Source organism: Daldinia vernicosa, assembly GCF_022497035.1.
Source record: "Daldinia vernicosa strain CBS 139.73 unplaced genomic scaffold F5Y00scaffold_40, whole genome shotgun sequence".
Classification (NCBI taxonomy): domain Eukaryota; kingdom Fungi; phylum Ascomycota; class Sordariomycetes; order Xylariales; family Hypoxylaceae; genus Daldinia; species Daldinia vernicosa.
The window spans coordinates 212993-228275 of NW_025953956.1; the positions used below are offsets into that span (position 1 = coordinate 212993).

Sequence of the window (15283 nt, forward strand, 5' to 3'; positions counted from 1 at the left end):
CGCCTCGGATTTGCTTCCATACATGTACATTTTACATATCCAAGCACCAATACAGGCAGACAGGGTACTAGTGTACATAGATATCCCTCTAACCTCGTCAAGACGAAATGGCCTTTATACATTTACACGACGTCGAAGACTTGGATATGCATGAGAAGCTCGTCAATTATCCCATAGCCTACCTCGAATTGTTCGCCGTTCAAGTTAAGCTACCCGATAGAAGGTGTGTATTCGCAAGTAAACGAGTAGGACAAGACGGATGTCATATTAGCTCCGCCAATCGCCCTGCATCGTTGCCAATCTACTTAGTAGTATTAGGCAACCATGTTTCTCGAAGGGACCTCCCCTTTTCGAGGCGGTGAACGGGGATCTTCTTGTTTCCAATTGTCTCGACATCTCGACAGAAGAAGACATTGGGTACCGATCTGGATATCGATCAGTCTCATTCGCATTAATTCCAGGAGACGTCACCCCTTGACGGAATCCTTTTATGGTGACCTGCCATAGTATTGCCGTCTTGGCAGAAGCGCTTGCTATGTATGAGGTATGTATTGTACCTATGTATTCAGCCCTGGCAGAAGGACGTCAAAAAAAGGTGGCGCACCTACCAGGACCTCATGTTAGTAGAGGTGCGCCACCTTTTTTGACGTCCTTCCTGCCTTCTGGGTAGGTAGGTACTTGGGTGTGTACATGTAGGTGGTACGCTTAATGATGCAAGTCATGGAGCCTGTCCAATCGAAATGGATCTTTGGACCCTAAGATTAGGTAGTCTAGCGGTAGTGATGCTAGTGTAGCGTCGGATTAGATTGGAGCTCACAGCGCCTCGCACCTGGTGACCAGCTTTTGCAGCTCAGGGCCCGTCGCAGGGCCGTTCAGGGCCGTTCAGGGCCGAACAGCGATAGAAGCCACCTAGAATGTCGCTAAATGCAAGTGAGAGAGAACACGTTGCCGTGTAAAAGGTCCACATTCAACCTCATGCGTGACGATTTCTTTCCACCACAATCTATACAGTTACCTACTTCGGCACATCCTTTCGTTTACACTCCGGTAACTTCGTTTTCCTGTGGCAACTTTCATCAATCAACCAGTTACTTTTAGAGTTAGACCAGTAATCGTCAAAAAGATATGTGGCATCTTTAAAGATTCTAGTTAACTACAGTTATCAGAAACTTTCTTCGCATATCGCCAACCCCTCCACCGATTCAAGTTTTTGATCGATCGAGCTAGTTTCGTTCACTTTTTATGCTCGTTCATAGGTAGCGATTAACAATCTATTTAAATATATTCTTGCATTTGTTTAGTCTTCCCTCTAGGACAAGAATTACCGCGGTATCGTCCCGCCACCCTCGTCGGCTGCTATGGAGAGCGCCTTCGCGAAGCCTACAAGCGAGGTCTTAGCCGCCTTTCAGGTAGACCCAAAGGCTGGCCTTACAGATGAACAGATTACTGAGCTACGGAATAAACATGGGAAAAACTGTATGTTGCAACGCGCCAGACTAGAAAACAGCCAAGTCGATGCGTATGCTAACTTTAAGTACTGTAGCTATCCCAGAAGAACCACCGACACCCCTATGGGAGCTTATTCTCGAACAATTCAAAGATCAATTGGTTTTAATACTCTTAGGATCTGCGGCTGTGTCCTTTGTCTTGGCTCTGCTCGAAGACGAGGAAAGTGGCTGGAGCGCATTTGTCGATCCTTTGGTTGTAAGTTTTACCCGCTTCTTATTTTTGCGACCCAGAAGCTAACTTGACCGGTTCCTAGATTCTTACTATTCTCGTGCTCAATGCTGTCGTCGGTGTTTCCCAAGAAAGCAGCGCTGAAAAGGCGATCGCCGCGCTCCAAGAATACTCTGCAAACGTCGCTAGCGTGGTTAGGAATAATGGACATGTCTCGCGGGTCAAAGCCGAAGAATTGGTTCCTGGTGATATTATCTCGGTGGCGGTTGGCGACAGGGTACCTGCCGACTGCCGTGTTATTGCGATCGAAAGCAACAGTTTCGCCGTGGACCAGGCTATCTTAACTGGAGAAAGCGAAAGCGTGGGCAAGGATGACAATGTGGTCGTGAAAGATGAGAAGGCAGTCCTCCAGGACCAGGTCAATATGCTCTTCTCGGGGACGACTGTCGTGACTGGGCGTGCTAAGGCCATCGTGGTTCTGACTGGATCGAATACTGCGATTGGCGACATCCACGAGAGTATCACGGCTCAGATTTCCGAGCCGACTCCTCTCAAGCAGAAGCTCAACGATTTCGGCGACTCCTTGGCAAAGGTTATTACAGTTATCTGTGTTCTCGTATGGCTGATCAACATCCCCAACTTCGCGGACCCAAGTCATGGAAACTGGACCAAGGGTGCTATTTATTATCTAAAGATTGCGGTCTCTCTCGGTGTTGCAGCTATTCCTGAAGGTCTTGCCGTTGTTATCACTACTTGCTTAGCCTTGGGAACCCGCAAGATGGCCGCAAAGAATGCCGTCGTCCGAAGCCTGCCATCTGTTGAAACACTAGGAAGCTGCAGTGTTATTTGTTCGGACAAGACAGGTACTCTTACAACTAACCAGATGAGTGTGAGCAAGATCGTCTACATTAACGCAGATGGTACCGACTTAGAAGAGCTTGACGTAGAGGGCACTACTTTTGCACCGAAAGGAGATATCAAGCATAACGGCAAAGTGGTGAGGGATCTTGCCCAAAGCTCAAGTACGATCCGCCAGATGACCGAGGTCGCTGCCCTTTGCAATGATGCTAGACTCGTGTACGATACCCGATCCGGTACTTTCTCTAATGTAGGCGAGCCTACCGAAGGAGCCTTAAGGGCTCTAGCTGAAAAGATTGGGCCATGCGCACCGACAAACTGGAGACTCGAGGACAGCGTCCACCACGCCAGCGGCTGGTATGAAGCCAAGTTCCCTCGACTTGCCACATATGAATTCTCTCGAGACCGGAAAAGCATGTCTGTCCTTGTCCAAGCCGGTGACCAACAAAAGCTCCTGGTTAAAGGTGCCCCCGAATCTATTATCGAGCGTTGTGCGTTTACCTTGGTTGGTGCTGATGGCAACCGTGTTCGTATCGACAACAAGCTTCGTGGTCTACTCTTGAAGGAGCTCGTCGAATATGGTAACCGTGGACTACGAGTTATTGCCCTCGCTAGCTTAGATGATGTTGGATCCAACCCCTTACTTCACAATGCCAAGTCGACAGATCAATATGCCCAACTGGAACAGAACCTCACCCTACTAGGTCTCGTCGGCATGTTAGATCCTCCTCGACCAGAAGTTCCTAGAGCTATCAAGCAATGCAAGGACGCCGGTATCAGGGTTGTCGTTATCACGGGTGACAATCGCAACACCGCGGAGAGCATCTGTCGCCAGATCGGAGTCTTTGGAGAATATGAGGACCTTAAGGGCAAGAGTTTTACTGGTCGGGAATTTGACAACTTAAGCCCTAGCGAGCAGCTAGAAGCAGCGAAACATGCATCTCTCTTCTCGCGTGTGGAACCCAGCCACAAATCGAAGCTTGTAGATCTCCTCCAGTCTCTCGGTGAAGTTGTAGCTATGACCGGAGATGGTGTCAACGATGCCCCCGCTCTCAAGAAATCGGATATTGGTGTTGCAATGGGATCTGGTACTGACGTCTCTAAGTTGGCTGCTGACATGGTCCTTGCGGATGATAACTTCGCTACTATCGAGGTTGCCATCGAGGAAGGCCGATCTATCTACAACAACACGCAACAGTTCATCCGCTACCTCATTTCCTCGAACATCGGAGAAGTTGTCTCAATTTTCCTCACTGCCGCCCTGGGTATGCCGGAAGCTCTTATTCCTGTCCAACTGTTATGGGTCAACCTCGTTACCGATGGTCTGCCTGCTACCGCCTTGTCTTTCAACCCTCCGGACCATGATATTATGAAGAGACAACCACGAAAGCGGGACGAAGCGCTCATTGGCGGCTGGTTATTCTTCAGGTACCTAGTTATTGGACTTTACGTTGGTATCGCCACTGTTGCCGGATATGCCTGGTGGTTCATGTATAACGCCGAGGGTCCTCAGATCAATTTCTACCAGCTTTCTCACTTCCACCGATGCTCTACCGAGTTTTCGGAAGTCGGATGTGAGATGTTCAGTAACGAAATGTCTAAAGCAGCATCGACGGTATCCCTTTCTATCCTCGTCGTCATCGAGATGCTCAACGCCATGAACGCTCTATCGTCTAGCGAGTCCTTACTGACCCTGCCTCTCTGGAAGAATATGATGCTGGTCTACGCCGTCACTTTGTCGATGGCGCTCCACTTTGCACTCCTTTACACTCCCTTCCTCCAGGGCTTGTTCTCCATCCTGCCTCTTAACTGGAATGAGTGGAAAGCGGTGCTTATTATCAGCGCACCAGTTATGTAAGTTATCTTCCTCATCATAGTTGGCTCTGCAAAATACTAATTTTGTCACAGTATCATCGACGAAATCCTCAAGGCCGTCGAGAGGCAGTTCTTCATCCAGAAGACGACGTATGATGTTACAGAGGCCAAGAAGAAGGCGTAGCGGGGCATAGATCCAAGTTCTACATAGACTAGAGTAGACGTATTACATTGCATATGCAAATTAGGCTGCGCAATATAGATGTATAAGAAATACGATGCATTTATGAGACGATAAATAGCATAAGGGATTCCGGATTTCGCGTGAAGGTTTTCATCTTGACTTTGGCCACCTTGCTTAAGGTACTACCTTTGATATTAGTACAATAACGGGCTATTTGCCATCTCGTGTCTGCCTCTGTCCATTCGCTATGTCTTATTTGCCTTACTCCAGTAGATATTTCTTTCTAGTCCTTATCTATTCGTGGAGTTGACCAATCCACCCTGTTCGAATTACTATTTACCTTACGTATGAGGTATCTAGTACACGCCAGTAGACCTAAGACAGCACCGGACCAGATATAGTCTGTCTCCTAATCTTGTCGGCCCTTTAGTAATCGCTTGGTGACCTTGTCCTTCTCAATAATGTACACGTGCGCACCCCAGCCTGATAAAGCATCTCGGTCGACGGCGCTTAGCAGAGCCTGTGAGATTGTTTCGAATAGGTCATCGGGGCCCTAGATCGTGATATTATATTAGTATGTCTTCGTTCATCCGAGAGGAAAACATCCAAATTCGACAAGGTAGGAGGCTCGTTGTGTGTATATACGGGTCATATATATATATATATATAGGTTTATATGGTTACTCACTAGATCGGGCTCCCACAAGCTTTCGCACATGCCGAATAGCTGCTCGGAAGCGGTACCGCTAACGATGAAATCCTTGGCGAAGTCGATGCAGCCGATGGAGTCGAAGCCGCAGATAAAGGGCTTGCCAGTCTTGGGCTCGAGGCCGGCGACGACGGGGCTGACGAAGTAGGGGCCGAAGCGGCGCTCGTACAGAGACGAAGAGACGAGGTTGGCGAAGGTGGTGGGCGCGATGTTGCGCTCCTCGCGCAGTCGGTACATGTTCACCTTGTACCGGAACAGGTCCGACACCGTGGACACATCGGTGGCCAGGCCGGTGAGCCCTAGGAATACGTCGCCGTATTGGAAGATCTTGGGGAAGTTGTTGGAGACGGTGAGGGATTGCAGACCCAGACGCAGATCGCAGGCTATGGCGACGCAGTCCTTGCCTACCATGGCTACTGCGGCGCCGCCGTCTGTGCGTTCGCTCGGTTAGTTATTTATTCATTCTCGGGTTGGGATTTGGGCTGGTTCCTAGGAGGATAGGAGTAGGAGTATGGTAGTGCGCACTTATAGAGAAGGGTGACGACTATTTCGTATATGTTAGCTTGGGAATGTCCTCTTAGCTGGGGAGCTTTGGGCTATTATATAGAGCTTACCATGGCGTCGAATGTATTACTAGAAAACAAAAATATGTCCGCTTGAGTTTGGTGGTTCGTAGATGATGTCTCGTCGTCGAGTAGCAGTTTGCTGTGGTGAGGATAGCTCAATGGCGTGGGCGTAGGGCGGGCTTGAGGTTTGGCTGTAATGGTAGAATGGCAGGATGGCAGCTTAAGGTCTAGGTACCAGACGTTAGCGTTAAGCGTTAGCGTCGGCAAGGCAAACACATCTGGCGCGGCAGCTCAGCTCCAGATCGGACCAGGTCAAGTCCGGCACGGTCTTTCGGAAAATTGACGGCTAATCAAGTCTGGTATTACAGAAGTATACTTGTACTAGTGGAAAACATCAGTGCTCCGCTTGCCCCTCCATTCAATCAGTTTATGGAAGCTACCATACCAAGTTCGGCTGGTTCTAGTAAACCGTTAATTCACCGTGTTTTCACCGTTTAAATTTTTTTTCATTAATAAAATTCCAACTTCTTGAACGTTGAATAACTTTAGCAAGCGTTTGGAAATATTTAAATCATTTGAAAGCACTTCGGATATTTATATTTTTAAATTACCAAAATCTAACGAGGCATTTAATTTTTTAATCGTTGGAATCAACTTTCAACGTTTACGCGTTTATAAAAAAGGAGACGGGAGAGCCACGGGAGCCACGGGAGCTAACGGGAAGGTACGTATACGTACAAACGAGCGTATAAACGCAATTAGAAGCAGTAGGACTACCTAGGCTATTGAAGATTTTACAATTCTACGATCTTACAATCCTACGATGCTACGATACTACGATGCTACGATGCTACGATGCTACGTGATGAGGCTACGTGATGAGGCTACGAGGCTACGAGGCTACGATGACTCCTGGGTCCTAGGTCCTAGGTCCTGGCCACAGTGGCTTGGCTTGGCCTGGCTGGCTGGCTGGCTGAGGTTTAAAGACTTAGAAGGAAAGAAAGAGGAATCGCTTTCGAAGGGGGGAGAGGCCTTTATATAGACGGCCTCATTCCGAAGACTTAATCAGCCAGGCAGGCCTCTTACCCGGCTTCTTGCTACTTGGGTACGCTTCTAAAGACGTATTAGAGATCGACAGGGGTAGCGGGAAAGAAATAAACGCTTAAACGTTCGAAAGCCTCTCGAACGCTCGAATCATTTAAATGATTTAAAATATTTAAGTATTAGTATATTCAAATATTTCAAGCCCTTTCAAACGTTTAGATTTAATTTGTTATTAAAAGCATGTCAAACGTTAGTATTTACTAACATTTATCATCTTAAATATTTATAAAAGTGTAACTGTAAAAAGACGGTTTACAATTTCAAAACCGTTAATAGCAACCAGCGGAACTTGGTATGGTACTATTGCGCAGCTACATACGATCTAAAGGGCTGATGTAATCGTACTGCTACCTACAAGACGCATATACAAACGGGACTTTTGAATATTCTTTCATATTCTACTCGCAACTTTCGTCGGACGCGTCACTTTTTCTTTTGGAATCAAATTAGCTACGTCTCTGTTATTTCTATAGTTATTCAAGTTTCTTAAGAGGGTCTTTTAAGAAAGTCTCACTTGAAAATATAAAATACCTATCGTCGACCAGATCCTACAACACATGGCGACCAACGTCAAGGTTGTGGGAACGGACCTCAAACAGGTGACCATTAAGGTCAATCCTGGAACCTACCTGACAGATGTTTTAGAGCAAGCTTGCGAGAAGCTCAAGGTCCCCTCTAACAAATACTTATTCAAGCACAAGCAAAAGCAGTTAGATCTGTCGCAGACATGGCGAACCTCAGGTCTACCACCCGGCGCCAAGCTCGAACTCATCGCCCGCTCTAACACCCCTTCCGCCATCAACGTCGCCTTACAACTCCCGGCTCCAGAGTCAAATCTATTCCCGCCGTCCGGTCGAGTCACGGACAAGCTACCGAGCGATCTCACAATATGGCAGCTATTACGCCAGTTCGAGAGCGGCAAGGCGAGTCAGGGGAAGAACCTAAACATCACGGCGAGGGGTGTAGCGCAAACAAATAATGGAGCGGCCGCGGGTAGTGGACAATTGTATTATGAGACTCCGGTCCTGACGATCGAGAACAGAACGCTGTCGACTTTTGCAGACTTTCAGAAGAGCCTATCGCAGTTAGGGTACAATTCGGGAGGCGTCCTAATACGTCTATCTTTCCAGAAGACTGACAAGACGTTGGTGGATGCTATGGGAGAGATGAGTCAGTTCTTCAAGACAGAAGAAGCGAATCAGCAGAAGGCACAGGAATCTAGCAGCGAACCAACGACGATCAATGATGCTGTCCTTTCGACTGATGCGCCGCCTTCGGATAGTGTAATGAGTGACCCTTCAGCAGAGAAGCCGGAGACGGATACGTCTGAAGCAGTTCAGCATGATGACACAGACCTTCCTTCGGCGGCACAAGCACCTCCGGTAGATTCTATGGACGTCGACGTCCCATCCGCTGATAACCGCCCTGTCACCATATTCTCTGCGCCTGCCTCCGGTACGCCAGCTGCAGCCTTACGAGAAGAGTCGGACGAAGCCTTTGCCCCACGCATCGAGCATGCGCAGGCCCATCAAAGGCTGCTAAAGACCGCAGGTGAGAACAGGCGCCTCCTCTCGGACAAGGAGCTCGAAGAAAAGGCTGCGGCCGAAGCAGCTAGGGTAGCGGCCGTCAAGTCTATCAAGATCAAGGTCCGCTTCCCAGACAACTTTTCCGCAGAGTGGCCTTTCGGTCCGGACGACACCGGCGCAACGCTGTACGCCGAGATCAGGAAAATCATGGCCAACGAGGCGGTGCCATTTAAACTAGTATTGCCGCCCGGCAAGACGGCGATCAAGGACGACAGCAGCCCCGCGAGCAAGCTCATCGGCGGATACCGTTTAAGCTCCAATACGCTGGTGAATTTCATGTGGGACGACAAGGTGCCTGCTGAGATTCGGAAGCAGCCGTTCTTGAAGAACAGCGTCGCTGGTCACGCGCAGAAGGTGGTTGTTCCTGAAGTCCCCGATGTTGTAGTCGAGGATGAGGCGGGCCATAATACTGCTAACATATCAGTGCCCGCACCCCAGCCAAGGGGTGAAGGTGAGGGGTCCGGGTTCAAGAAGCCCAAGTGGCTAAAGGGGTTCGGGAAAAAGTAAAAACGGCTACGACGAATGATGTCCTATGTGTTGAGTTTAGAATCAGGGAATCAACATCTGCTCGGAGTTTAGGTAGCATTATCGAGGACTGTTCACATGGCACAGAATCATCAAGAACCGATTTTTTAAAGTCATGAAATGAATATAATTTGGCTTGCCAAATCAAGATTCCCAGGTCTTGTTCCTATTCGTGTCGTAGGCTATTTGGGATTCAGGTAGATAGCTATGGCTATGGCAAAGCTAGCTATCATGTCCGTACCGATCCTCCGTAAATTCATCAATGCCGAGAAAGACGAACGCCTGACCTCATGCCGAACAGTTTACTTCTTTCTTTTGTTCCCTCGACGCCCCGTTAGACTGCCATAATTTCCCACTCGAGATCATGTCGTTTAGTGACCGGCTCTGCGGGACTCAGCAATGACGCGCTGGAGCTCGTCGACCTTCTTCTTGGCACGGCCGAAGGTACCGAGCTAATAATTTGATTAGTCTTGCGATGCCCGAGATGGAGAGGAATTGGAGGTGATGCATACCCGCTTCTTGGCTAGCTTACGAGCTCGCTTGTCCTTGCTGTTTCGCAGCAGTTCGATGACGCGGCGCTCGTAGGGGGCAAGACTATGGTGAAACAGATGTTAATAATCTAATGTTGTCAAGATGGATTTTGAGGGCACTCCATTGCCACCCATCGGGGCCATTTAATCCTGGATAACGGCCAGGCATTGAAGAAGTATATATTTATAGAATGAACTTACCCAGCAACCTCCTTGACGATGTCACGAACGAAAGCAGTGCGCTTGCTGAGGTGGCCCTTGGTTCGCGAAACGCGAGGCTTGACGACACGAGGAGTGGTTTTCTATAATTACCGAGGAATCCAAAAGTCAGCCCATTGTCCATCGTCTGCTATACTGCATTCGTAAAAGAGCAAAAAACTTTGATTGCAAGAGCAGAGATCCTCCACGAGGTGAGACGGGCGGAAACGACTCTTTGTTTCTTTCGCAAATTTGTTCTTTTTTTGCTTTTTCGAACGCAGAGAAAGGCGGGTAGGTAGTTCATCTTACATGGCCGCGGTTGAGACCGATGGTGAGCCCGGTACGGGCTGGCGCTTCCTTTGCCATCGCGGAAGGTGTTGGGTGGTGGTGAGTGATGGCTGTTGGGTTAGTAGATTTTCGCGGTGGGAGGGAAGAGAAAAGGTTATGAAAATTTCCCAGGCCTAAGTTTGGAGATTTTGCAATTGAGCCGGTGGGTTTGTGAGTGTGGGGCGGGGCGGATGTGGAAGAATTAAGCGAATTTTTCGCGGCTCGTTTTTATTGGCTAGCCTCGCTTCTACTCTCGAGATAGAGGATACGTGGTCCGTGTCCAATCAAATCAATACCTTAGGTAAGGTAGCCTATCGATATAGTGTAATACCTAGGTACATGTAATTGTCATCTCATTGGAACGCGGATGGCGGATGACGGATGGTTGGTATGGCTGCTAAGGTAGCACCGACTCACCGACGGTGTCCGTTCTTGTACATACACGAAAAGTCGTATTCGTGCTGAGGGTGTGATAGATGCATGCGTGCATCGCAACCGTCCGTATCTATGTTTTGTACTTCTTCTCATCCTTCTCAATTCGTTTTCATAACCACCATTTCGTCATGATATCATACAAGAGAGAATCATTCAAACTATGTACTAGCGGCGTTGCCCGTCCGCTTAAACGCGGACGGGGGAAAGGGGGAAGAGGAGGAGAGGGGGGGGGTTCATGCGTAAAACTCACGCCACAAATTGATCTGGCCTCTGATTGGCTAGCCACACCTCAGCGCACGTCCGATGAATTCTTTATAAAATCAATTAAATTGCTTCACTTTTAGGTAAAATTTTTGCTAATTGATATCGTTGAATAGAGCTCGTTTTGCATGACCTTTCTATACCATTTGCACCTCTTGCAGACGTTATGCGATAGAATGGCAAAGGGAAAAGTCGCAAACTGCGGGGCGATTCTAAGCATCTGATTCGTTGAAAAAATTGTGGCAGTACTAATTAAATATATAAGACTTGATAATCTTAGATGAATGACAGCATGGCTGAGCATGGCTGACGAAAATGCAAAAAGTGGATCGTCATTTTGCACATCGGAATGTCGCTTGTTACCGGGGTGTTGACGATATGACGCAGCTCTCTCCTTGTGTCACTACGGGTAGCTAGCTTACATAGTGAAGCTGCTGCGCCTATGCCTGCTATCAATTGAGGTACCTTAGTAGAGCTGGTTAGTTTAGGTAGAAGTAGGTAAACTTAAGGTAGGTTCAGGTACGCTAAAGTTAACTAGTTCAAGTCGTGTCACCTCATAAACATTGAAACCACCCGATGAAATATTTACGAAACCTCGTCCGAGACGTAGGTAAGAGCTGCTCGCGGCCAGCTCATTTTTTGTTTTTTGACTTAGCTTTTTACAATAGGTAGTGACACTTGTTTTTGTTAAGCAAGCAACTGTTTTTTGTTTTTTTGTTTTTTTCGCTTTGCTCTCTCCCCCCCCACTACGCCCATTCGCTATTGCTGTTCACTTCTTTCCTTCGCAGGCTCGAAGTCAGCCCTGCTGTCACTCATTCGAGGTCCCCGTCTCTGTTTCTCTTTCTCTCTACCAATAACTAGGGTTACTGCATGTCCCAACTTGCAGTATCACCTGCATCAACCATGCTCCCGAGGGGAGACACGTCGTCTTCCACCTCATTCACCACTACTACATAGTTCTCTTGTCGTTGTTGTTGTTGTTGATCATTATGTTTTGAATCGAGTCCTAGCCGGTTGGTTTTGGTGTCTTGGGTGACAATTTTTGCATCTTCACTTTTTCTTGGTCCGCATTTCTTGGCCCGCCCTTCATCACCATGCCCCTAGCCGTCTTGAACAACGATTCTCTTCGACCTTGTTCACATAGCAGCTCTCTACGCGTTGCCGGCCAGACCAATTGGACCGCAGCACTTAAGCCAAATCAAACCGCCCCTGATCTAGGTCTAAGCTTTGAAGATCCCGATGTATTTCGTAACGACTGCGAAGAGGCTTGGAAGACGTTGGATAATATAGCTGCCCTTGGTTTAACCTTAGAGAATAACGAAGAAGAAACGACACATTCGACTGGATTTCCTAAACTTATTTTCGAGAATGACGGGGCCGGTGTTGGGTACTCAGAAACTCCTTCACCGCCAGTAGGCCCATTTCATAAGTGGATGAAGAACTTACACAAGCGAGCGCATCGTCCTGTTATACGCCGCAGTCATAGTCGATCCGAGTCTTTCCCCGAATTTTCAGAACACACGCTCGAATATGAGACCTTATCTACGGACGGTCACAGGAAATCATTTTCCGGTTCTTCCTTTGGATTTGTTACCGCTGTCAGAAGCGCCAGCGTCAGTCTTGCAAGCACTAGCGTGATCACTCGGCCAAGGAGATATACCGCACGATCGTCAGCCCATAGCAGGGCGGACCTTAGTAGCAGAGGATCGACATCGGGACCGCGGTTTTCCGAAGACAGTACGTGCCTTGAGCGAACAGTATCAAACGACCCAGGAGTGACGGAACGGCTACTTCAAAGGCGTCGTATCCTAGAGGAGATAATCAACACGGAAGAAAGCTATATTGGAGATGTCAAGTTTCTCATGAACGTATGTGCCAGCACTGTTAGCATCTCTTAAGCTCCCAGCACTAATCAACTGATCAGGTTTATGTCACCATATTGGCTTCTTTACCGTCACCGCATATGGGACTTCGCTCCTCGATCAACCGCAATCTGACAGATATTGTTGAGTTACACGAGGAGATTCTCGGCGAACTTCATCGGGTAGTACCTAACTCCGAGTACACGCAGCCTGAGCGTATTTCGGTCACCCCCAAACCACCATCTTCTAAACACCATAACCGCTGGCGGAGTCTTGACTCTACTTCGGAGGACGATGGGGGTTCTTCCAGTTGGTTCCAAGGCATACCTAGTGTAGTAGCCGAGCCAGCTATTGCGGCCGAAGTAGCTCATGTGTTTGGCAAGAGGGTACGTGCACGATTTTTGAGTCGCAATCCTATATCATCTTCTCGGTCTCACTGTAACCAAGTTTTGCGGCTTTACTAATACCATAGCAGATGAATCGATTCTTCATCTACGAAGAATATGGTGCAAAATATGAGATGATGATCAAGGACGTCGCGTCCGCTCATCGAACGCTACCTGAATGGGAGACCTACCAAAAGGGGCTGGAAGCATTAGCAGCTTCGCTGGGCGCTACTAATTATCATCTTGACAACTCTAGAAAATCTTTGACTATTGGCGATCTCTTGGTTAAGGTGAGCTATAGCGTTGTGTTATGTCAAGATTTTCGCTAATAGCAAAAAGCCAATCCAAAGGATATGTAGATATCCTCTCCTGTTTGCCGAACTCCTCAAGTATACGCCCGTATGCGACTGTCCAAACTCACATATGGAGATCGAAAATGTTCTCATTCGGCTGCGCGAGGCTACTGCTGAACTTAACCGTGCCGCCGACGATCCACGAATGAAAACCACAATGGAGCAGACCTGGTTACTTCAGGATCGACTCGTATTCCCAAACCAGGTATGTGGCGTCAGCCCCTATATTTGGGTTTATTTCTAAGTGCGTAGCAGAAACTAGATGCGGCTTCGAAGACCGCCATCCGTTCATTCGGCCACATCCGCTTATGTGGTGCCCTGCATGTGTGCTGGCAGACTAAAGATGGTGCGGATGGTGCATACATGGTTACGCTCCTATACAAGGACTGCTTGTGCCTTGCGACAGCCAGTCGAGCAGACCAAATATATACCATTCAAGCTTGTATTAGTCTCAATGATATCAAGGTTGAAGAAGTGGACAATGGCCGAGGTAGGCATTTCCTAACTTTTATTTTAGTTCCATCTTCGGTATGCTAACCAAGTGAAGGCCTCCAATGTCACACTGCCCCCTTCTCATGGAAGCTCGTCTTCGAATGTGACCATCAACTCTACGAAATTATTATGACAGCTTGTTCTCCAAAGGAAGAACATGAGTGGCGTAGTCGTCTTACACGACAAAACTCAATTGAATCGTATGAAATATCAGAACCTATATTCTATAGCTCAATCTTCCTCGACGTAAAAAGTCTAGGAACAATATTTGGAAAACCAGGCAAGCACAGAACTCACATTTGAAGACTAGAAATGTTTTCTTTTCTAACACCAATCACAGGCACCGTTGCTCGTCGTCTTTCCATTCATAGGGCCACTACTGTTGGGCCGAAATCGCCATTGTGCCAAGTTATACTTAAAAATACCAGTACGATGAAGGATAATTCATCGTCGATCCCCCCGCAAATCAATCGTTCGCAATCGCTGCTAACGACCAATTCTCGTATTCCCGTCCTCACCCCATCCCGGGGAGAGCGAGCTCGCCTGGAAGCTTTATTGGCCGATGTCTGGAGTCGCAAGGTGTTACCTTTTCCCGGCATAACATACCGATCGAAAAGCGAGCACCTTGTTCGCAGCTCAGCCTCGACCGTTATGCGAAAGCTGAGCGTTGCAAGCATCACAAACTCTTTTACGAAGCGCTCCACGAGCGCTACTAGTGTACCAAAGTCGAGCGAAGAGGAGCTCCCACATTACAACGGCTCTGTTGATAATCTTGCCCGTCTGAACGGCGACAAACCAAAGTCTAGACTACTTAGAGTCAGTACAACCGATGGGGATATCAAGCCAAGGCTTCCAATGATTCGGGATGAGATCGAGCATTTTAGTAATCCCAACCCTGATATTTCGTCGACAATCGATGCCTGCATACAGCCAGGAACATTGAAGCTTGAGCCTTTGAAACTCGACCTGGATTGGCTAGAAGATGGAATGAGCGCCCATACTTTACGATCATCGCCATCATCCAGGCATACTCGACGGGATAGCAGGCAGACGACGCTTTCAGCAGGGTCTTCTCCGTCGTCCATTGGGGATGAAGAAACTATTTACCACGGACTTGGAGCGAAACATCGACTACACGAAACATTAACTAATATTAGGCCTACGAATAATAAGTGGGCGAGAGTCGGCGCCATCAACAGAGGTCTGGTAGCGTCTGGCATTCGAAGCTTCTTTAGATGAGGGAAGGCAACTTCATTAATTGGTAATAGGGTTGGGTATAGATACGTGGTTTGGACGGCTTTTGGCTTGGGATTATACCATTCTTTCTTTCTTTTTTTTCTCTCTCTCTCTCTCTCTTTATGATGGCATCGGAACGGTACCGGATTCCGTGAAACGCATTGCTTTTTTATCAGTTG

At 48.0% G+C, this 15283-nt stretch overlaps 5 protein-coding genes across 5 annotated transcripts; 3 read left to right on the top strand and 2 right to left on the bottom strand.

Annotated features, from left to right (window-relative positions):
- The first annotated feature begins 978 nt into the window (after positions 1–978).
- F5Y00DRAFT_243125 (calcium-transporting ATPase sarcoplasmic/endoplasmic reticulum type) lies at positions 979–4653 on the top strand. Its single transcript, XM_048008620.1, has 5 exons — positions 979–1256; positions 1314–1476; positions 1544–1704; positions 1763–4389; positions 4444–4653. Exons 2-5 carry the CDS (start codon positions 1359–1361, stop codon positions 4532–4534), a joined length of 2997 nt encoding a protein of 998 aa, XP_047862742.1. The 5' UTR covers positions 979–1256; positions 1314–1358; the 3' UTR covers positions 4535–4653.
- F5Y00DRAFT_243127 (proteasome component PUP3) lies at positions 4654–6154 on the bottom strand. The gene is made up of 4 exons (XM_048008621.1): positions 5858–6154; positions 5769–5787; positions 5223–5674; positions 4654–5087 (listed from the first exon to the last, which is right to left on the bottom strand). The coding sequence occupies exons 1-4, from the start codon at positions 5858–5860 to the stop codon at positions 4944–4946; spliced, it is 618 nt and encodes a 205-aa protein (XP_047862743.1). The 5' UTR covers positions 5861–6154; the 3' UTR covers positions 4654–4943.
- Positions 6155–7203: 1049 nt separating this feature from the next.
- Positions 7204–9200, top strand: F5Y00DRAFT_243128 (GLUT4 regulating protein TUG-domain-containing protein). Its single transcript, XM_048008622.1, has one exon. The coding sequence runs from the start codon at positions 7471–7473 to the stop codon at positions 9004–9006; it is 1536 nt and encodes a 511-aa protein (XP_047862744.1). The 5' UTR covers positions 7204–7470; the 3' UTR covers positions 9007–9200.
- Positions 9128–10354, bottom strand: F5Y00DRAFT_243129 (ribosomal protein L36e). The gene is made up of 4 exons (XM_048008623.1): positions 10062–10354; positions 9756–9856; positions 9537–9618; positions 9128–9476 (listed from the first exon to the last, which is right to left on the bottom strand). The coding sequence occupies exons 1-4, from the start codon at positions 10116–10118 to the stop codon at positions 9396–9398; spliced, it is 321 nt and encodes a 106-aa protein (XP_047862745.1). The 5' UTR covers positions 10119–10354; the 3' UTR covers positions 9128–9395.
- Positions 10355–11503: 1149 nt separating this feature from the next.
- On the top strand, positions 11504–15283 carry F5Y00DRAFT_137825 (Dbl homology domain-containing protein). The gene is made up of 7 exons (XM_048004319.1): positions 11504–12643; positions 12700–13023; positions 13113–13313; positions 13363–13581; positions 13629–13866; positions 13924–14148; positions 14209–15283. The coding sequence occupies exons 1-7, from the start codon at positions 11870–11872 to the stop codon at positions 15105–15107; spliced, it is 2880 nt and encodes a 959-aa protein (XP_047862746.1). The 5' UTR covers positions 11504–11869; the 3' UTR covers positions 15108–15283.